Genomic DNA, 22,441 nt, shown 5'->3' on the forward strand with positions numbered 1-22,441 from the left:
TTGCTTTTAAGCTCGAGATTGAATCGGCTGACATGTAATCTGCGTTGCAGATCCGTGAAGCATCGTTCATGCGGAAACGGCTAAAATAAAGAAGAAAAAAATACTTTGTTTCATAAAGGAATATATAACTCTTTCTGGCTACTCGTGTTTTCAATTCTAAAAGTCAGCTAAAAGCTCATTGCTTAGATCTCAAAGATTGTTAGAGGAAAATGCAACATGTTTAAATCTAAAAGCTTTTGCGGAAGATGTTTTCTTTTGATTTAACACAACGAGCATATACAGACAGAAAACCACTTTTACTTCCCGGTATTTCACAATTGAGGGTTTTAGTAAATCGTTTCAATGGCTCCAATGACGATACCCAGGGTTCAACCGGCGTTTCTGTACATGCAACAAATCGTTATCGGGTATCATTATTAGAGACTTTTAGTAGACCTTTCCAGTGACTCCGATAACGATAGCCTACAATCCGCCGCCCCCTTTGCGCATGCATCGTATATACATCGGGAGTATCGGAGGTATCAGAACGATCTACTAAAACCTTCTATTAACGGTATCGGCGGTATCGGAACGATCTACTAAGCGTCGATCAATGTAATGGGAAACCGGGTACTTTTTGCGAAAAGAAAACAAAAATTATCCGGAAAATCCAACTGTCCAAGGTCTCTTGCTATTCTCGGAATGCTGACTCGCTTGAACTTCTTTCTTTACTACACAAGCCGTTGTATCTCTCATGGCTATCTCATCACACCAAGAATAGGATTGGCATGCTCTCTTTCTTCAAAAGATGGATCCTCAAAAACATGAATGCGTCAGATGCACTGATCAGCCAAGTTTGCGTTTCTTTAAGATACCCCCAAAAACAATGCTCCTGGAATCTGAAACAAAGAACCTCCTCGAAACCACAAGCTGACAGCCAATCTCCCTAAGATATACTGCGGAGCGTAAGTTCGTCTGCTTTTTCTGCAGGGGTCGTGGTGACGTCAAAATGTCGAGCTCTGATTGGTTCGGAATGAAGGATAGTGGGTAGACCTCAAGGCAGCTTGATTTGAGGTCTACCCACAATCGTTCAATCAGAGCCAATAAGAGCTCGGCGTCGTTCTGACGTCACAGCAACTCCTGCGCAAGAAGCAGACGACTTGCTCTCTGCATTATATTCACTGACAACGTAAGCAACGCAGGGCGGGGGGATTTCGAGCATCTTATTATGAAACCTCAACCAATGAGGTTGCGGCATTTCCGACAAGATGGCGAAAAAAGAAAACAATCAGGGCGGAAGTAGTGAGAAGACAACAAGCCAAACCATAGGCTCCCTGAGCTTGTCCTGGAGTGTAAGTTCGTCACAAGCTAAGAGTCTTTGATCAAAACTTAGTCGAAGCAAGAAAGTACCCTCTCAGCATACACTCGGTGCTGCCGTTCGATTCCTTCGATTTTGAGCTCGCCCCAAAGACGCTCCTTGGAAGCTCTCAGCTCGCGCTCGTAGCTTACGCTCCCTTGACAGCGTTGACCCGATGAGATCGCAGATCGATTCCGCCATAGCCGAGTCCCCCAAAACAGGAATGCGAACCGGTGTCCCCTCCCTGCGCCGAGGCGTGCCAGTGCAGGTCCCCACCTCACCCTCCGGGAGTCGACCATTGGAACAACAATGACTGGAGTCTCGCTCGATTTGTTCCCAAGGACATCGTCGACAATCTCCAGAAAGACTGCCGATATTAGACCTACGCCCCCTTCCCGCCGCCCTCTCCTTCCGTCTTCCCCTATCGTTCCTCTTTTCCTGCCGCTTGCACCCTTCATTGGGGATGCTTCCCCATTGAATGGATCTTCCCCACAGGGAAGATCCACCGGAGGAAAATCTCCCGCTGGGGAGAAGGAGGGAATGCCAGAGAGTATGTAGAGACAGAGCGTGGGGAAGTACTGCATCGTCCCGCCTATAAGCATCAATTACCCCAGCTGGATTTTCGGGAAAGGACGGGTCCTCATAGCGGGAGTCTCGGGTTCACTATACTGCTCCTTGTTATCTGCGCCGGGCCAGGGTTGTCTTGGGTTTCTCTGCCTCCCCATTTCTGGCGTCGTGATCTCCTAGGTTCCCGAGGCCGACTTCTCGATTCCTTGTCGTTGCCGTTGTGCTCTTTTGCTTTTTGTTCTCTTTTGTTTTTGATTCTGGTGGCGTCATTGCGTGTGTAACGGAGGGGTCGTCCGTCCTCCAAACGAGTTTCTTTTTTTTTTTTTTTTTTTGGGGGGGGGGGGGGGGGGGGGGGACTAGGGAGGTGTGGTAGTGGACCGGCGATGTAACTGCGAGATGGTTGGAGATCTTCGTAGCATCGGTCGGAAAACTTGTCTTCGTGGGCTATGACTACGTGGACGAAAGGAGAATAAAGACAAGCCCTAAAAACACAACGGAAGGGGCGGGCTGAAATAAGTCAAAGGTAGCGGCACCATTCGGTTTCTTCTGCACCTTCGACCTGAAGTATTACTCCGCGTGTGCCGAATGTGGCCCAGTCGGACAATACGTTTCAGCGATTGCGGGATATCTGACAGCTCAGAGCACTCATCTTTCGGAAGTTTGGCAATGTTATTGTCCCGCAACTGTTGAGGTGACCTTGTTTGCAGAAGATTCAGGGACTGAGACCGTCGGTAGATCTGATTTTATTGTTACTGAGCACCAGGGGTGATATCACGCCGAGCTATTCGAAGCACTATCCAAGAATTACGTCACTAAGGGGTATTCTTTTACTTTTTTCTCTCAAGCAAAAATTAGTCAAGACATTTTATCTGGAGTTTTACTTTTATACGATATACACGTATCTCACATGATGGTAGTTTGTCTAAGTGAAATCGTTAGTTAGTTCGAGTGGTTATATTTTTACTACTAACTTGACAAGGCTATTTTAAGATTGACTATTTTGAAATTTGGATACAGTGTTCCTTTCGTTGGAAAAGTGACGAACCGCTTGTTTTGTGGCACCAAAACTTTCAGTGTACGGTTTAAGGCAGAAACATTGTTCATAGGTAAATAGGCTTTAAAGTGATATTTAAAGCATGAGAACATTGGCTTTCAGCCCACTCCTGAAGCCAAATCTTCTTGCGAAACGTCCGCTCCGTGTAAAGCGGGAAACACGTGTACGACGAAACCGTCCGATCCGACGTCCGATCAGGCAATACGACGGTGGGAGGCGAGGATTTTCGACGCTGTCCAGTGCTACGAACACCCTCGCCACCGGAGGTCATTCCGACAGTCCGCACGTCGGATCGGACGGTTTCGTCGTACATGTGTTTCGCGCTTAAGAAGCTACCCTTGGGCTTTCTTCTTGAGCTTGCTCAACTTTGAGTAGAGTGTCGCTATTTCAAATTTCGCAATGATTCCCTAGCTTCTACACTAAATTATAGGACCGTATTTGGATAGCAAAAATAACATTTATTGCATCATCATCATCCGTGACGAAAGAAAGAAAACCGGCGCAAGTGATAAAAGAACGCTATTAAACTTATAAGAGAGGGCGAAACATGTCTCTCGAGTGACGAAAACAGACATCCACGTTTTGTCTAGCGTCGCCGAGCAACAAGGCAGGAAGCTTGAAGTCGCATGATGACGCTTCTGCCGCAAAATACACCCGAGGCATTTTTCCGTCGCTCCGTTAAAACAGCGTGATGCTCGCAACCTTTTCGTTCTTTTGTTTAAAGACGTACATTTCAACGACGCCGCGCCTCAACGTAGGTTGCGAGCTTTTACGATCGCCCTCTCTGGACCAGACGCAGACGTTGTAAATGGCGACTTGCGTCCTTCAAGAGCCGCGTGAGCTGAATAATCCAGACGCAGATTTAAAAATGGTACGCTGACTCGAGGAAGGCAGTAAAGTAAAAAAAAACTTTAGCGCAACCACGGGATAATGCTGGTCTTATGCTATTTATATATATTTTTTTTTTTGCGTTTTGTCTTGAGTCAGGAGTAAACGGGCGTAAAGCAGGAATTAAAACTTGGCGAAATTCGGTCGTTGTACTACCCCGGTGCTGTGTTGACTCTTTGAAGGTATCACTCTAAAAAAAAACCTCGTGAGTCTGCTTTCCCGCACAACACTCGGAGAGCCAATCACCGCAATTCACGGAGGCAGCTCAGCGAATGACGATGCCGAAACATATGTTTAGACCAAAAAACGCAGTTTGAGTTGTGATATTAAGCAATGCAAAAACGTCACGCTTGCATTGCTTAATGTCACAACTCAGACTGCGTTTTTTTGGTCTAAACATATGTTTCGGCATCGTCATTCGCTGAGCTGCCTCCGTGAATTGCGGTGATTGACTCTCCGAGTGTTGTGCGGGAAATCAGACTCACGAGCTTTTTTTAGAGTGTACCTCGTACATGGGTATTTTCACGTATTGTGCTATGACTTACTTCTATAGAGATGTCCGTGGGCGGGGAATTTACTATTTGCAAATATAAAAATGTAATCTCAACCAAGTTAAAAAAAAAATTGTTTTTATGCAGGAGTATTCAGGAAAGTCTTTTTCTTCTGCGAAGTCATCCAATCGCCTCATGGGCCATTTTGGCATTTCTTACGCCAGAAAAATGGGAAGAAGGTAACGGAAATAGAAGTGTATCGGAAATTGCCCCGTAATCGTGTTACTACGTGAAACGTTATTGGCTTAGCGCTAGTGGTGCTAAACTACTAGCGCTAAAGCAAATGTTTAGTGCTTAGTGCAGGTTGTGGGGAGCTGCGCTAAAGCAAGTGCTTAGTGCAGTTTGTGGGAAGTTAGTGCTAGAGTTAGTTAGGGTTAGAGTTAGAATTAAGATGAGAGTTAGATATAGAGCTAGTTAGAGTTATAATTAGAATCTGAGTTTGTTAAAGGTAGAGTTAGATTAGCCCGTTACGATTCTTTGTGGCTTCGCTTAATCTAGGAACCTAGCCTAAGAACGCTTCACGTTAAGTCTAACTTGCACTGTTGTCCCTCCAGTTTGTCACAACAAACGTATCAGTGGCCCAAAAGGCGATTTCATGTTTTCACGCTCATTGGGCTTACTCCATGTGCATATAACCTTTTTTTTTTTTGTATATTATTTTTAATTGAACGGACCCTTCCATCCTTGCGCCTAACCGAAATACCATCTAATTACGTCTTTGTGCTAAATTGTACATCGCCGACTGTTCAGAAAGCGTCACCGGGTTCACGCTGTATACACCGAGTGAACTCTCTGACGTCACACTGCCGCGGTGGCGCTGCTGTCAGCACTGCGCATGCGCAGAAGCTTCCTCTCACGCGAATGTTATTTCTGCGCACGCGCATTAACCACACCCGGCGTGCCCGCAAACATGGGATTGTGTGTAACGCCGTATTAGCGTATATATAGACAAAATTGCGTCTGCTGTTTGTAACTCAACGGTTCTATCTCTTTCCGGGTTCCAGACGAGGACGACCGCTGCAACCGCACGGTCGACATCTACCAGGGCGTCGAGAGCCCTCCCGTGACGGAGCGGAACCAGGGCCGTCCGCTGCACTGCACCTACCGAATTCGGGTGAGGCCAGCCCGCGACGACTGGGTCGTCTTCGTCCGCTTCACCAGGCTTCGGATCGGGGAGCCCACGGAAGACCGGCAGAGGTGAGCAGAGCGGATTTTGAACGAAGAGTTTTGAGAAAGCTGGGGTAAATCGCAATAACGAACTGATGGACGGACGCGTATACGGCTGAACCCTTCGGGCGTTGACTCGCGACACCTGTCCACTGTGTTTAGTAACAAACCCTCGTCCCAAGCAGCACAGAGTTGGCCAAGCATTGGCCAATGGCTGGCAATGGTCCTCTGTCAAATGGCCAGACAGTTGCCATAGATTGGCCGATGACTGGCCTTTCTCTGGCCATTGGCCAATGGCCACTGGCCATCAGCCATCGGCCAAACATTAGCCAATGAATGGCCACTCTTTGGCCACTGGCCACAAGACCATCCCCAGCCAGTGGCCATTGCTTGGCCAAAATCTGTGCTGCTTAGGGTGTGCCTAGATTTCGGAGTGTTTCCGACTTTTCGATCGAGGTCATGTTGTTTAGGGGTCGCGTTTGTATTACAAGCTGGGAGGAAGAGGAGATGGCGTCGAACATTTGCGGGAGTCCCCGCCCTTCCCTCCTCTATCCTCCTCGCCACGCGATAACGCACGCATGCGCACTTGCAGGGTTAGAGTATCTCCCTCTCTCAAATCTAGGCTCTTTCAGTAACCCCGGAGGAGGCGACGCCACCGGGAGGAAAAGAGGTGGAGACAAGCAGGGAGCTACAGCTTATCTCAGTGTGCAGTGAAAACGGGTACCGCCTGGTGGCCGAAATGCGAAAGATAGAATACAGGATAAATAATACGCAACATTGGAGCTGAGGAATAGTGCGTGCGACCAAGGTCAACTTGATGATGGCGCTTGGTGTGGACGTATTATGTGTTTCGGTGTCGGCTCCCCAAGGACCGCTGAACTGCAGTGTACGTATAGTATGTGTTTGTGTTTGCTATGCGGATGCGTGTACCCCTGAAACGGCTGCGTGCTTGTTAGGTGAGAGTTAGGTAAGAGTGTGCACGCGTGTATCAATGCGGGTATGAGACAGCTTCCGTGTGCTTCAGAGTGTGCATATACGTGCCCCCCCCCCCCCCCCCCCCCCCTGATATTTGGCCCTTTCATGCTCTCAATTTCAATGTTTTCAATATTGACAACGCTCGAATAAAAACTTACATTCTAAAATTTATTCAAATTTCTTTGCTGTTTGCAACAAATACTTAAGAGAAACCGCTACTCTTTGAAATGCGTTAACCATGTTATTGTTATTAGTCTTATTTCTTAAATACCGCCTGGGTAATAGGTGTTAGTACATTATACTTAAGTTATTCCTCATGTTGCAAGTGCAGTTTTCAGTTATCCAATTATGCTGTCGCAAAACTATGAAAAGCACTACATATTTTTTCGCAACTGATTACTTGATGATTAGAAACTCAGCGCCGCATTTTTTTCTTCCGATATATTCACTGCATTTAACACACGACGGTTTACTTCCCATATGCATTTGAGCAGGCATTGTTTTAAGCGGCAAGTGTTGTACCTTAGTCATTAGGAATTTAGCATACCGTTACCGTGTTCCGCGTATCGCACTACCGGAGCCTTTGAAGCATGCTTTTAAGCGCGCGCCCCGCGGTGATGGTATCACTCACGCGCGAGCTTCGACGCATGCCTCAACCTGTAGTCCGGATACGCCGAACACAGTACGGTTAGCTAAAAGTCTCGATTTTCGCTCTCGTGTTTGTCAGTATTTTAAGTATTTCCAGGTGCGACGGTATTAATGCACGAATCATCGTCTACGCAATAGCTCCGAGCAGATATAATTCAAAAACGCACTACGTAGCAAGACACGTTTTATGTTATCTTGTTAAGGTACATCAGAACAACAAACCACACTCAACTGCGTTTTGTGAGCGATTTCTTTAGGATTACAAACACAGCGGTGGATCATATTTATAAGAGATATTTATTTAACAAAGAACACGATACCTTTTTTTCTATTTTCCATTTTAGCAAGCACTCTGTCAACCGCCATGAACCGTAGACATTACTTGTTTACGACCTTGTGGCAGTCAGACCTCGGAATCTCTGCAGGTGCGACGGAGGCTACGTGCAGATCGTGGACGGCTACAGGGACTCGAACCACTCAAACCGCGACGCGCCGGGCTTCTACTGCGGCGAGATCGACTCGCCCAAGACGTTCATCTCTGAGACGCCGCACGTGAAGATCGTGTTCCATGCGGACAGTTACGGCCAAGACACGTACATGCACTTCGACGCCTCCGTCAAGCAGCAGGGAGAAGTGTCTTCGAGGTAAGCCCTGCTTGGAGAAAGCCTCTTCAGCTGCGTTTCAACGCAAGTCAGTGCGGCTTGCAGACGTAATCGAGTTTTAGTGACTGCTCACGGCTCGATGGTAGGAAACGAGAAAAATGAGCTGACCGAGACTTGCGTTGCTATTTTTGTCGCAACCGAGTCTACGAGCTGATCATACCAATTAAAGGGCGTCAAAAGCGCAACGTCATGGTGATGTTTAAATGTTTTTTTATGTAATCTGTCATCCCTGAGCCAACAATGCAAAGGAAAGACCAAGTGACTTGTGCTTTTCATGTTGTTCGATTACTACCATCAACTCATAGCATCGCCTCCGTAGTCCAAAGGAGCTAAATAACCGGATATGGTGTCTTCGACATGCCAGCTACATAACCGTCTTTCACATCGCGGTAATAAAAAAAAATATATCGATTCAATCCAACCTCTTTTTAACAAAATAATGTACCCAAGTCTCACCCCATGTCTTGTTTGCTACCAGCCAGTGCAGGATATACCGCCCGAACGTCTTGCCCCGGCGCAATCGACTGCTTGAAGATACTCAAAGGCTTGCAACCAAACTAAAAGTGCAAAGTGACAGCGTATTCACTGTGCTCGATTTGTTAAGCCGATGATATCTCACTCAAACAAAGATGTCCAACGACGTGGCATGCCGTATTTTTTTGGTTTTTGTTTTTTGGCGCTCCTTTATTTTTTTTTTTTTGGCTTGCTCTTGGCTGCGCTAAACAAAGTATAGCTATGGTACCTGGAACGTATCTCCTTAGGTGTGTTTACCGCGTCCAATAAAGGGGTCCCCTCGATGATTTCCGCCTGATGACGTCATAAAAGTTTCGTGCTGTCTCCGGTCTTGATCCTGTCGGTGTCACAACAGTGCTAGTGGACGTGGCAGACGTCCAGTAATTGACGATTACGACGCTCTCACCCAAGAGAAAACCGAAGACACACAATTTCTGAGGTACGTATGCATTCAAACTTTCGCAGTTTTATCCAATTAAAGGACCTCTTCAGCTTCCCTTTAATCTTCAAAAAAAAAACGTTAAAAATTAGCAGTCGGGGAATTACCTTAGCGTATACTAGCTCTTGTAACATGCGTTGCCTAGCACTTCGAAGGAATGAATAGGTTCGCAAATTGGCCTGACAGGAAATTGATTGATCTGCGCGTGCCCGATAGGAATGACGCTCCAAACGTGAACTGTTCCTGTGCAGATCACGCCTTTGGGCAAAACTGGCGTCAGCCTGGTCATTGGCCGGACGCTGTTTTTAATTCGGAGTGATGACTTGAACAACGCATATATGCAAAATGTACAGACTGTTTCATTTTAAGCTTGAAATATAAAAAAAAAAAAGCAAAACTGCAAGAGATACTTTATTGCGGTCTGGTCCGGTCGACTTGTACGGTCAAGTTGACATGATATAGGTGTTATTTCTCACAATAAGACGGAACTTTTAATAGGCCTTCTGCTAAATTACCCAAGCACTAATGACTATGCTGCGAGTGTACTTACATTATCAGCAATCTCCTTGATGCTTGGGTAATTTAACGATAGGTCCACTGGTGACATAATAATAAAACATGGCTACAATAATAAACTTGCTTAGCGATATCGAAATTGCTAAACCAGCCAGTTTTAGAAAACAAACATTGGAGCGCATGAGAAGTGCGGTTGTGCGCTAAAATTACCACTCGTTGAACAGGCAGTGATGCAAGTGCTGCGCCACTGGCGCCATCTTGCGCCACGAGTGGAAAGCTGTTACATCTCGATCCAAAATGTTCCTTTGTGCTAAGAATTGTGCCACACCTACGCCGAGGTAGGCTTAAACGAATCAATAAAACGCAAATATTTTATTATTCGTCGGTCATCATAATATTCAGACTGGCAGAAGCAAAGATAAAAAAAAAGTAAGTTCTTTACTGGATTTACTGGTCCACCTTAGGTAAGAAAAGCAGAGCCGAAACACAGTCGACAAACAACAACCATCGACACACACATTAAAAGCGCAAGGCACGGGGCATTAGGTGCACTTATTTGATGTAGTCGATGAAAGCTAGGACATGTACAAAATGGCGACGAATGCCTTGACGTCCCGCTTTTGACGCTGTTTGATTGGTTCCATCAACCTTCAGCGCCTCACACCAGAGTATCATTGACGATAAAGAGGCAGTCGACAATATCGTGTGCACAGCAACAAGAACGTAGCTTAATGGACGTTGGCGGTATTTATCAGATAGCGCCGTGCGCACTGCGCATGACCAGTGTCTTGTCATGCGAGGCGTTGTACATGATAAGCCCCGATACAACCAGGGTGCGCGCGGGTTAGAGCGGCTGGTGTGAGGAAAAATGGCTAGGTGGCGTAAGCTACCGCCCGATCGAAAGGGCTCCGCCGGATTCATCCATCATCCATCCTGCGGAGCAGCGGCTGACATGGGGAAGCGCAAGGGTTTGAGCGATTAGATCGGAAATGGTGCCGAGTACCCTTACGACCTTTTTTGATCTGGACTGTAGGTCGACGTCCAGTTCTAAAAGCGGCTGTGCCAAGAAAGGGGAAAATAACGCGGGTCTATATTTACATAATTACGTTAGGCAAGGTAGTTCCCACGCAGCAGTCAAATGAAGCGAACTTTGACACATTTCTGGTTACGAAGCGGGTGAAGCGCAACTGTCAGTTTTAAAGCGGAACTGTAGGTTTTGTAATATTTGTGGGTGGTCGTTTGTGCAGATCATGTTATTAGACCCTTGAGTTTAGTAGATTTATAAAACTAATGGGGCAATTTTTTTTTATTTATATGCGTACTTTAGGGCATTAGCTGGATCGGTCTGCCATTAAAAAAAATACAAAAACATACTAGCTGGCTAAATGAAGTACAGGATGTAGAAGAGAAGAAAGGGAAGAAGGGCTTTCGTGGGCAGGCAACATATTGGTTTGTAGCATCCACTGACGCTTTTGGAGCAAATTCCAACATCTGTTAGCTCATAATTTGACAATAAAAAGTGATTGCGTTGATCGTTAAATGACCGATTGTCACATGACGTCGCCATCTTCTATCGTAACCATCGTCGACCCCCCAAGATTTTATTCCCCCTTACGTAATGCCCTAACCGGGTCCTTAAGTTGAACTAAAAAAAATGAAATGAAATCTCACCTGAAGTCTTGAGATATGTTTAATTTTTTACACCTTTTTCAATACTTATTGTAAATGGAGCCTGCATTGACCTGGGCCTTCTTTTTCTAAAAAAAAAAATGTTGCATGTTTTTTCTGCGTCCCATCTATTGTTATTACAAAATATATGGCAAGTAATATGCTCGAGCATTAAAAAGTAAACTTCGAACCCCATCAAAGATAAAATCAATTAACGATCAATGCAATCACTCTGATTTTCGAGTGATGTGCTAACAGATTTTGGAATCTGCTCCAAAAGCCTCAGTGGGTGCTCCAAACCAATACATTTGCCCACTACAAAACCTGCTACGACAAGTCAAATGCCGCTTCCATCACTGAACAGGCGCAAGGCTGGCGGTTCGAAACACGGATTATAAGGAGCCAAAGAATAGCGCTAGCGCTTCAAATTTGGGTGCAACTTCGGGATGAAGGGAAACGAAGCACACTCATCGAATATTACAATTGGCTGCTTTAGTGCTTTTGGATGACGCTCAGCAAGTTTCTAATTGAAAGAACGTGTTCATATTTACTAACCAAAAAGGCGATTTTACAAATTTGTTTTGATAAACCGTCTTAACGCAACAACTTGCCTGTAGAGACTGCGATTTTGCGTCTTTCGATGCTTTTTCTACAGAACATATTTTATGGCTAAAAATAAACACCCTGTATATTACAGAGTTATTCGTACGTCGTTTTCGCGAAATCAAAATGGGCCGTTGAAGAAAGGGTATTATCATATGTTTTTTTTATATATAATATTACCAAAAGCAACCAGAAAGAAAATATTTCCAGGTTCTATAAAGAAAACAAAAAATGCATGGTTCTAATAAATTTGTTGTTGCCAGGCCCTTTATTGCCTGTCTTTTTAGACCCCGTGTCCCCCCCTTTCTTCCTCATAAATCTCTAAGAAGCGTTCTGGAGCTTAACAGCAAGCCTGGCGTCGTGTTTTCTGGAATCAATTGCGTGCCAAGCGGCTACCTGAAACCATAGCACCCGATGTGTGCATCGCGTGCGGGCGATGTTTATTTCGGATTTTAGGGCGGGCTTATGAGGATCACGCTATCGATGACGGTTCACGCTTAGAAACAGCCTTCTTCGTGGCAAACGAAAAAGAAAACGAGGGAGAGACAGATAAGTGGCACTGGTCGGGAAGAAATTTCTGCCCCGGAAAGCACCAACTGAAAAGTGAAACAAAAATGAAAGCCGTTTACAATTCCCTGTAACGCCGGTTAGAGCGCAGCTCTTGAGGAGGAAGATGGAAGCGTACTGAGGGATAGGTGACTCCTTGAGCTCACGTGACCTCAAGGGGGTCGCGTGACTTCAGGGGGTCACGTGACCTCATGGGGTCACGTGACCTTTGGGGGTCACGTGACCTAAGGGGGTCACGTGACCTAGGGGTGTCACGTGACCTAGGGGTGTCACGTGACCTCGGGGGGTCACGTGACCTTGCGGTTACGCCGACGGCGACGCCAACGGCGACGCCGACGCCGCTCAAGCCGGAAACGGGCCCCTAAGAGCTGCGCTCTAAAAATAATCGTGATCCTACGTATAAACTCCGACTTCCGGAAAATCCGTATGTGAGGGGGGGGGGGGGGGGGGTAGGTGTTACAGAACGACATGGGATATTAAACCGCTCCATTTAGCAAACCGTGGTCACGTGACGTCAACACTATGATGTCATCACGTGCTCGAGGTGTGACGTGGCACCCTTACGTCCCAATGTAACTTCCCACTGTACGTGCTCGCGCGACACTGTAACGTTAATTCGTGTGCTGACCTGACCTTGTGAGGTGGAGTTACGGGGTCACGCGATTCTGCCTTCACGTGACATGGTAACGTTAAGTTAGGTGCTGACGTGACCTTGTAATGCCGAGTTACGTGGTCACGTGACTATGTAAAGCTATGTGACACTATGACTGCAAGTTACACCGTACGTGAGACCGTAACGTCGGGTCACTTGATCACGTAACCCATGGAGGGGAGGGGGGGGGGGGCACCAAGAACATTGTCACACAGTGGCGCAAACCACGTGATTCGATCGTCGTACACCAGTGTTATCATGTTTTCCTTGCAAACCTTCGTAACGCTGGCGAACTCCCAAATTATCCCAGAAAAGCCTTCTACTATAAAAGACGGGCCGCCGTCCAGATGAGTCAGTTCTTCAAATCTTAAAACTAAAACATTAGAGAAATGACAGTGAAGTATCATTCGCTTTGAATGCCGGGGTTGGGAATATGTAACGACATCTTACAGCTAGGGCTGCGCAATTGATCGATTAACCTACCGACCAATCAAATAATGCTTCAATCTGGAATCAATGTTTTAACCGGTTAGTCGGTAACGTTTTGACGATCAAAAAAAAAAAGTAAAAATTACGCGATTTCAGCACGCAGACGCGGACGAGGATACTTGTACGAAAGGCAGACTTTAGGTCAAATCTTAGCCTAAAGTAGGCTGTAGGGGCACCATTTGTAACTCTTGACAAGTGCAAAAGGTTACACTTGTGCCGGATACCGCAACGCCTTCGAGTGTACGTTTAGAGCAGCCGAGATCATAGCGGGCAATCAAGGGAAGTCGCTATTGCCGGAGAGTATCAACGAACCTCTTCGTATCATGCAGCTACAAATAATAATCATCCGAGCGTGGGTATCATTGCACTGTGTTTAAAGGGGCGAGGCGACAATCTTCTTTGCTTTCAATAAATATGACTCTCGAATTAATCTTTGACATGTATGACTTATGAAACAGACTTTTTTTTTTTTCATCTATGCAATGGCAGTCGCAGAAGAAAAAAAAATCGAGAAAAACGAACACCGTTTATCCCCTCGTCTCGCAGCCAGAAAAAGCGACCACGTGATCTGGAGGGGCGATTATATACCGCTAATGTATTTTTTTTTCTATACATAGCCACGCGTTACACTCTCAGGAAAAAAAAAGGGTGTATTCTTACACCCTTTGTCCCATGTAAGACACCCCAAAACTTCAGTTCGACGTACCACGGACTGACGTCGATAAGACGGTACTAACTTTCATAAGAGGCTTGATAGCCGTGTGGTAAAACTAATTAAAGTAATTAGTGTACGTGTTACTGGCTACAAAAAAAAAATTATCGGGGTTTTCTTGGCTTTACTGCAAAACTTCAGTGTTTTCTTTCTGTGGTCTCTGATACGTACTTTATTATATAAGTTATATCACACCGTTATCAAGACACTCGTAAAATTTGGGGCCTTCTGTTCGACTACAGTGCGCTGTATACGTCGAACTGAAGTTTTGGGGTGTATCATAGGGGACAAAGGGGCGTAAGGGGATACAGTTTTTTTTTTTTTTTAGAGTCATGGGTTGGCTGAGCACAGGGCCCGCGCCGTGTTTCACGCATTGTGAAAGTTCGGCTACTGCCGCCATCCCAGCGAATGGGCACGACCCGCTACCCGAATTTGACGTCGAGGCATTGGTTGTCACGAGCCAAAATCGAATGTCTTCTACGCAGTCTTCGTGTCCACTGTACGAGCAGCACTTAAATATTAGGGAGTTTTCGTAGGCCGCGTTCTCCCCTCCGCTAATCCCTCCGCAACGAAGAAGTTACTATTGCGCCTGCGCGCCGATAGCCCTGACTGTAGAGTTCCGCTAGCGTAGATGGTTGCGAAGGGCGTTGCGGGACGGCGAAAACGATCTACGAAAACTCCCTATCGTCACAGCGTGGATCGCAAAGCTCGATGACGCACCCTTGAGGACCGCATTGTTCTCGTTGTCCCCCCACCTCCGTCATCAAGATTTGCTGAGGAGAAACTGAAAAAGAAGGTCCGTTTTTATCCTTGGAGTTCCGCCGCTACGGAGACGCTCCTTCGTCAATGGCGCTGCGTTCGACTATTCTTTACTATTCTTAAGTCCCACTAGTACCAGTAAGCTGGTGTAAAGTGAGAAACATTCATACCCAATATCGTTGCACAGCCCTCTTGACAACAACATCGAGGTTGATTCATATTCAAAATTGCAAATTGCCTCGTCTATCGCATATGAAAGAAAAAGTAAATATATTATGCATGGAAATAAACCTGACAATTAATTGATTCGTTAATCGATTAAAGAGTGGCGATTAATCGTGCTAAAGCTTTCAATCGACTTCCAGCCCTAGTTATAAGGAAAAAAAAGTGTTTTATTGCTCCGGATGAAGTAGAGAGACACGAAATGAGTCTCAGCTCTTAAGTTGCGCTGAGTGTGTATTTACGAGCTTATCTAGACGTGCCCGCAAAATTAAGCGGTAGTGCGACAGTGTTTTCTGGCGCTCTTTCGTAACGTTTAACTAATTTTAGGAAAATCAGTCCTATAACACATTATGTTCTGAAACCGGCTACATACATTTCGTTCTGTCGTTCAAATCCCCAAGGAAACGTTCTCCTAAAAGTTAAATAAAAATGTAACATAAAAACTCATAAATTATATAAGATGCATATGAGTTATAATATAACCTCACATTGGTTTATTCGTTTATCGGGCAAACTCACATAATTCTTTTGGTTTACTCGTAGCACGATAACAGCGATAAACAGTAGGCCCGAATAACGCGTTCAGTATCTATGAAAATCAGAGCTGACGTCACTAGGGTGCCCTTAGAACGCTTCTCAGATCGCCTGCAAACGGCGATAACTCATCCTGCGGCCTCAAAGCATCCTAGAAATCCCAAAATCATAAAATGCGTGGCTGATGTTCTTACTGAAAAAAAAAAAAAAAAATTAGATATCGAACACAAGTAGGTCATTTCCGGCGTAGAATGACCATTGTTCCGGCAGCCAGGACACATGTGACCAATAAAAATGCGACGTCTCGTCGAGACTGGAAAAGCTGGTATTACAAAATGTGTCTGCTTTTGTAGGTGAGAAAAGCGAATTAGAGTAGTCAAAAAACCTTTTCGCGAAAGAGGGAACATAGTGTTCCAATAATCATCGTAAAAACAACAAGCAATTTTTTTTTCGGCAGTGATGTGTATGATTGTCAGCTCTCGAGCGCGCTCGCTCGCTGAGTTGAATCGTAGTCCTGCCTGTATGGACAACGGGCCACAGAGTTATCCAAGGAGTTAGGGACTTCTGGGATGCTTAGAGCCAGCAGAGTGAGTTATCGCCATATTTCGGCGTTCTAAGAAACATCCTCGGGGCACCCTTTAAAGAGCGCGGGGCGTGTCTTATAATTACACTCTTCGTGATTGGTCCATCGGCCTTCTTATCCGCTAAGGCCGCTATCTCAATGAGGTGCACGAGATTGCCAAAGCATTGCGTTGCCACTCGTGCTGTTGAGTCGGCTACCTATTGAGCCTTACCTCTTTCATTCCTTAGAGCAAATAAGCTCGCGTTTTCTATTGGAAGTAAGTTCCCGGAAACTTCAAGTGGTGCTGGCTTTTGAAGGCAAAGTTGAATTGAAAGCTCGATACGCAAATTCCGCCCCAGGAGATATGCGAAGGCGGATGAAGACGACTCACACATCCTTCACCCTCCCGTGCATATATAAAAGAAGGTCGATATGTCCGGCCGAGATGTTTACTCGACATCAAAAGTGACCCAGATATTTCGAGAGGAGCGAGGGCTGCTGCCGCATTCCGCGGTGCGATAAAGCTTACCATATATCAACACAGCGCTGCTTATCCATCGGCGAGGAAGCTGAGCCACTATGTGGAGAGCCTTCTTTTGTGCTCGTTGTAAGCGCGCCTGCGTGAAAGTTCGCTGGAATACTGTAGATAGGGAGCGCTCCAATCCAAAGAAGTCTTTCACTTTATTGAAGTGGAAAGACACCACGTGCTCCATACTGTTTTTGTTTGTTTGTTTAATAAACGAAATAAAAATGTAAGTTTTCGGCTGTTTTTGTTTAACTTAGGCTTCTAAAGAGTATCCACGAGTCCTTATTCTGTCACGCAGAGTGTAGACGAAAAAAAAATTGATCGTATCTACATCTATTTAAATGATTGACGAGGCAGCCACCAGCTTTTGAGTTGTTTTGAATTGCGAGAAGAACATTTTCATTGCGCCTCTCAAAACGTCACCTCAGCAGAGCCTTCTTGCTCGAGGCGAACTGAGAAAAAATAATTTAGATTACATATGCTCGTCCAACTCTCTCAAGGAGACCATGCTACTATTTGCGCACTTCCAGTAAATATCTCTCAGAAATAATTCTCGTTGTTCACAACCTACGACAGTGGTTGTCAAATGGGGGTGTGTGAAGGCATTCTAGGGGTCCGCGAAGCCCCGCCTCATCAGTCAAGCCCGTCAATAAAAGTTGTATTATTTTCGGTCGAGAAGGAACGTTTCGGTTTCCGGGCGAGTTTTCTCGTGTGTATGTTAATAACAGAGGTCTACTTTACACTAGGCCTTAGTTATATCCATTTAATAAATCATTATTTTATTTAACATATACCTTTGCCCTTCCCTCATCACGAACGGGGTCCTCCACTATCTCTGCCGATCCACAAGGGGCCCGCGAAACATCGATGGTTCAGAACCACTGTCTTAGAGTGTACTCACGCGTTGTTTCTTGTCTACTCAATGAGTCGCTTTGAAGTACCGTCAAACAGAGATCCCTTCAACTAATTCGTCAAGTTTTGGGTAGGAGAGACTGAGATAAAAATGGTCCGCTTTATTGTTTTGGGAATACCCGTCGACAAAGACTGCTCCGGGTCCGCATATAGTAGTTGCCTGCGAGTAAACTTAAGTCACGCTGTAGTCCGTGACAACCAAAGAAAGGCAGGACGTAGCGATCATCCCTAGCATCTCATTATCGCTCGGAAGCCAATCGGATTGCGGCTTTCGCCGATAAGAACCCTGAAGAACCAATCGCGATGCAAGGAGCGCGACATCGTGAGATGCCGCACCCTGCTTGATGTCAACGACAATCGAGGCAGTATACTAAGGGCTTCTGTATAGTGCGAAACATTGCAGCTCAATATAGTTGCACGGGCTAATCTTGGCACCGAAGGTGTTGCCAAGTTTGTCGCTCATGCAGGATAGCAGGCGAATCGCGTAGCCCAAAGCGATCTCTTAGGTAGAAATATTTATATTTTATTGTCAGCAAATATACCTCTCCTGAACTCGAGTTCGCGCTTTCTAACTTACAATGAGACCCGACTCACTAAGCTTTCGGTGACTTAGGGAAGACTCCCGGAGTATACAAAAAAGAAAAAGAAAAGAAAAAGAAGAAAAAATGCCAAGGCGGTAGTTAGGCCTACCATCCACGGGCCTTCCTGATATAAACTGATGTTCACCGTTGCGCGACGCGCGTTCCCTCAAGACAGGCCGGAGGAAAGATTCTACGTTCATATTTAATAAGGTGTACGAGCGGAGACAAACGATGGGCCCTGCACCCTCCCTGCTGAGTTCTGTCCCAAGTGTATTCGGAGTTGCTCGGTGTGACGCGCACCGAGCGAAAAAAAAACAACAACAAAAAACCAACAACCGGTGTTTTCGTAGATCGAAACGGACGGCACACGCACGCACACACACGAACCGTTGGGGGAGTAATCCTCGAAGATGAGCGGAACCCTCCACTCTGAACTCACGAGCTCCACCTACTCCATTATTCTTTGTTGTTCCCATACAGGCGCCACGGCCACGTGCGTGTGAGAGCTTAGCGTTTCCTTACGAAAGCACGGTGGCAAACCAATGCCGGCTTTTTTTGAAAAATGGCACCGGAGTTTGGCGTGATCTGGTGGCAAAAAAAAAGCAACAAAATATGAATAAATAAATAAAAGAACAAGCTTGTGCGAATTGGAGATTGGGGGAAAGTTGCAGACTGCTGCTTTTGCGGGTGCGGAAACATCCTATATAATTGTATTTGTTTTGATGTCACGTTTTTTTGTTTTGTTCGTTTGCCATGTCACTATGTTTCCGTTGTGTTTCTCTAGCATAAAACCGGCAGCTTCTGTGTGTGGTGTGTGAGTCGGGTTTTTATTCCCACAACGGGCCGGTCTGAAACCTGCGGCAATTTCAAAGTTGTCTGGAGGTCTTTTTTTTCTTTTTTTTTTGTTGTTTGTCGTGCTGCTTATGTTGGTTGGTTGGGCTCAATCCCCCCAGGAACAAGGGATGTTATTATTCAATGCCTTCTGAGGCGCGTCTCTCTTGCCGGCGAAATAATATACGACTGTTTCCAAGAAACGCCCGCGAAGCGCGTTCCTTTGGCTTTACGCGTCCTAGGTCACGTGACACGCTGGTATGACTGTTCGAAATATAAAAAATACGACCATTCGTTGTCTATTTAACTGTAAAAAGTAAATACGGAACCCTACATCAGACTCGATATTCGTCGCAAAAATGAAGTAAATGAGTAAGTGAAAACATGTCATTTAATAGGTGCACCCCTCTTGCCGAGCGCCATCAGGGCAGTGGGTTTGTACACAGGAATGGAGGCCCGGCAGCCGCAAGTTGTGTTAGGAACTCTTGTGATAGGTAGAATACTTGCACACAGTAAAAACAGAAATGACGTCAGGCCTTCGTGATGTCATATGACGTCACGACTTCGTGTGAAGTCACGAAGGCGTGACGTCACACGACTGCGTGACTTCATGTGACGTCACATGACATCACGAAGTCGTTTGACGTGACGTCAGTTTTCCGCTAAATTTAGTGAGGAAATTTTCCCATCATGCGCGTCTAGTTCCCTCCGGCTCCACGGGGCGGCAACAGCCCTCGACATGTGTGTGCGTACCATTCGTCACGATGACCATCGATTAAGACCATACATGTGTTCGTACCTTCGTTCAAAATTCTGTGTCACGTCCGCCTCGTGTGCTAAACAGCTTCGCTGGTCATCCACCTTCAAAGAGTGGAATGACTCATCATTTTTTCCGCTTCTTGCAAATCTCCGCGGCGGTGTTCTTGGCGTAACCGAGCTTCCAGTGGCTGTCTCCTTAGGGGAGCAGTTAAAAGGACAGCCTACTGTCCCTCTGCCGCGCTGATGAACGTCGATGAAAGCACATCGTTTTGTTTACGTGGTTGCGTAGGTTGCATTCAGAGCAAGCTAGGCAACTCGCTGAAACGCCGAGCCACCGGGACACCTGTTTGGCATACACAACATGCCAAGCAATGCCAGGCGGACCTAACTTTTTAAGGCAACAATGAATAACTGTTTTTTTCAGCGGACTCGTTGTTGTCGTTTTCGTTACTGCGGACACAACCAACGTAACTGTCCTTGCTTTACGTCGGTGGCCGTCGTGCCGAGCGCCAACAACATGCAATCACGGGAGCCATAAAAGACTAGGAAAAATGTCGAAAAGACCTGTTCTGGCCAGTTTAGTGTTTTTCCGCCTTGTGCAGTTCGTTCTCCTGGAGTCACAATCACGAATAAGCCAGTCGAAGGTATTTTCGCGTGTATGATGCACGTGCTTGAGGTTGGACGGTGTGGGTTGTTGCTGTTTGTCCCCCTCATCGAACCATAGGGCATTAGCAAGGAGGAACAAACTTTTATTTAACCTATTAAAAATTAAAAACAGTTAAAGCGCTCCTGAATTCATACAATTGGACACGAGTAATGGCTTCCCGAGTCGACCCTCGGGTTTGGATTACGAAATCTTGCAACCCGAGATTCGCCGGGAGCAACAAAAAGAGCCCTGGCTTCTCGGTTACATCGAGACAGCTCTTGCAATGTCGCATTGTTCAACGTGCATCACCCTGTAGTATTTTCGTGTTTCCTTCTTGAAAGCTCGGCGTTTTTCCATTGACCCGTTCGTGGCGGATCTTTTATACAGACGCCCCGCTTGTTTCGCGTGTGTCTGTGTTTACTTTTAATGTCAGACAATGCGGGCTTTCTGTAAAGACCCATAATGCTCTTGCATTCTTTTGAAGCCTTTTGAAGGAACCCTCCCACCCCCGGAAAACAGAAGCAGGGAGCGCCTTTTAAACACCACCTTGGGAATACAAGCACCTCGAGCGACGATAAGAAACTTTTCGCGAAGACGACAACGAAGAGCGGTTTCACAAGCTCTAAGAAAAGAAAAGAGGCGGGACGCTAATGTACATACATTACTGCCTCGTAGCCCGTTTCTCGTGCCGCACTCCCTTTCAAATGCGAGATTAGGGCTGGGTTGATGAAAAGAAAACTAACTTTTTTTAAACTTTCTTTAGCTGTTGCTGTTCAGAGAAGAACAGACAAACATCGCGAGTCTTTTGAAGATACGCCAGACATGCGGCGAGTGAAAGAAAAAAGGTCCTCACGATCACCGTTTGCGCATGTTCAAGTCCTGGCTGTCTTTTGCAGCTGTTGAGAAATATCCGGCAACTTTAGGAAGGGCGCAAGCACTAAGACGAAGAAAGTGGTATGTTGGAAGCGTTTCTTTTTTTTCTCTTTTTTCACTGTCGTTTTTGCCTGAGTCTCACTAGGGCGACAAACAAACAACCGACACCGACAAGCCTCAAGCACGTGCAAGTGCGTATGCGAATATATTTTTTGCAGGCTCGCCAAAAACTCTTTACAATCCCCGAGACACCGCAAGCCTGCCAAAAGGTATCTTCGCGTGCGTGTTCCGCACGTGACTAAGGCTTGTCGGTGTTTGTTGTTTCTGTTCTTCGCACTAGTAGAACTCGGGCAGTCGCTGACAGCTTAAGAACCTTGCGGCGAGGCTTATTATATTCGTGGCTCTTGCTTCCTGATTGGCTCTTTGACAATCTTATCAGCTGATCCCGCACTCTGATTGGCTGGGCAACGGTAATGAGATTCTCGGGCGTTGCCATCCCCTGCGTTTCTTCAGATGGCAGTGACTATATGCTGAGAGCAAGTCGGTCTGCTTCTTGCGCATAAGACGCGGTGACGTGAGAAAGACACCGAGTTCTCATTGGCTCTGATTGAAGAATAGTGGGTGGGCTTCAAAGCAAGCTTCCTTGAGGTCTACCCACCATCCTTCATTCAGAACCAGTCAGAGTTTGGCGTTCAGGCGTTACCACAACCCCTGCAAAAAAGCAGACGAAGTTGCACTCCGCACAGCCGTCGTTCTGAATAAAAAAGGATTTCATCGCTTCGTGGTACCTTCTAGGGTGTCACCATGGTTCTGGCCAACGTGACAGATGCAACAGACTCCTGTTCTGTAGTAGTTGCAGCCGGTCGGTTGCCTGAGACCTAAGCCGTAAGATGTAGGGACGCCGTAACAAAGGCTTCCGCACTCCATCTGCCGGCCACTTCTACAACCAACCGCTAAGGTTCCTTTGTACCCTCACACGGCGGTTAATGCGAGGCGTATTTGGTTGCCACTTGCTGGATATTCGATCTCATGAACAAATAGAACACTACACGTACCAATCGGAGACGCCTTCGAGGCACCATGCGTACTTGCGGACACCAAACTCTACAGGCATGGGTTTAGATTGCCTCGTGAAAAGGAAGTAGAACGCTTTAATAGAAATGAACCTGTGAAAGGTCACTGGTGTCCTGGCGTGTCAACCGCTTTGACGTATAAGCAATTGCTTCTGA

The 22,441-nt window shown here is 46.1% G+C and overlaps 1 protein-coding gene across 1 annotated transcript in view; it reads left to right on the forward strand.

Annotated features, from left to right (window-relative positions):
• The first annotated feature begins 3,765 nt into the window (after positions 1–3,765).
• Positions 3,766–22,441, forward strand: part of LOC8041357 — a 50,339-nt gene continuing 31,663 nt past the window's right edge. The window contains exons 1-3 of the mRNA XM_042286056.1: positions 3,766–3,793; positions 5,401–5,593; positions 7,612–7,830. Of these exons, the coding sequence (XP_042141990.1) occupies positions 3,766–3,793; positions 5,401–5,593; positions 7,612–7,830 (440 nt within the window). The remainder of the gene's footprint in view (positions 3,794–5,400; positions 5,594–7,611; positions 7,831–22,441) is intronic.

This window comes from Ixodes scapularis, unplaced genomic scaffold, assembly GCF_016920785.2.
Source record: "Ixodes scapularis isolate PalLabHiFi unplaced genomic scaffold, ASM1692078v2 PGA_scaffold6__148_contigs__length_123643588, whole genome shotgun sequence".
NCBI lineage: Eukaryota > Metazoa > Arthropoda > Arachnida > Ixodida > Ixodidae > Ixodes > Ixodes scapularis.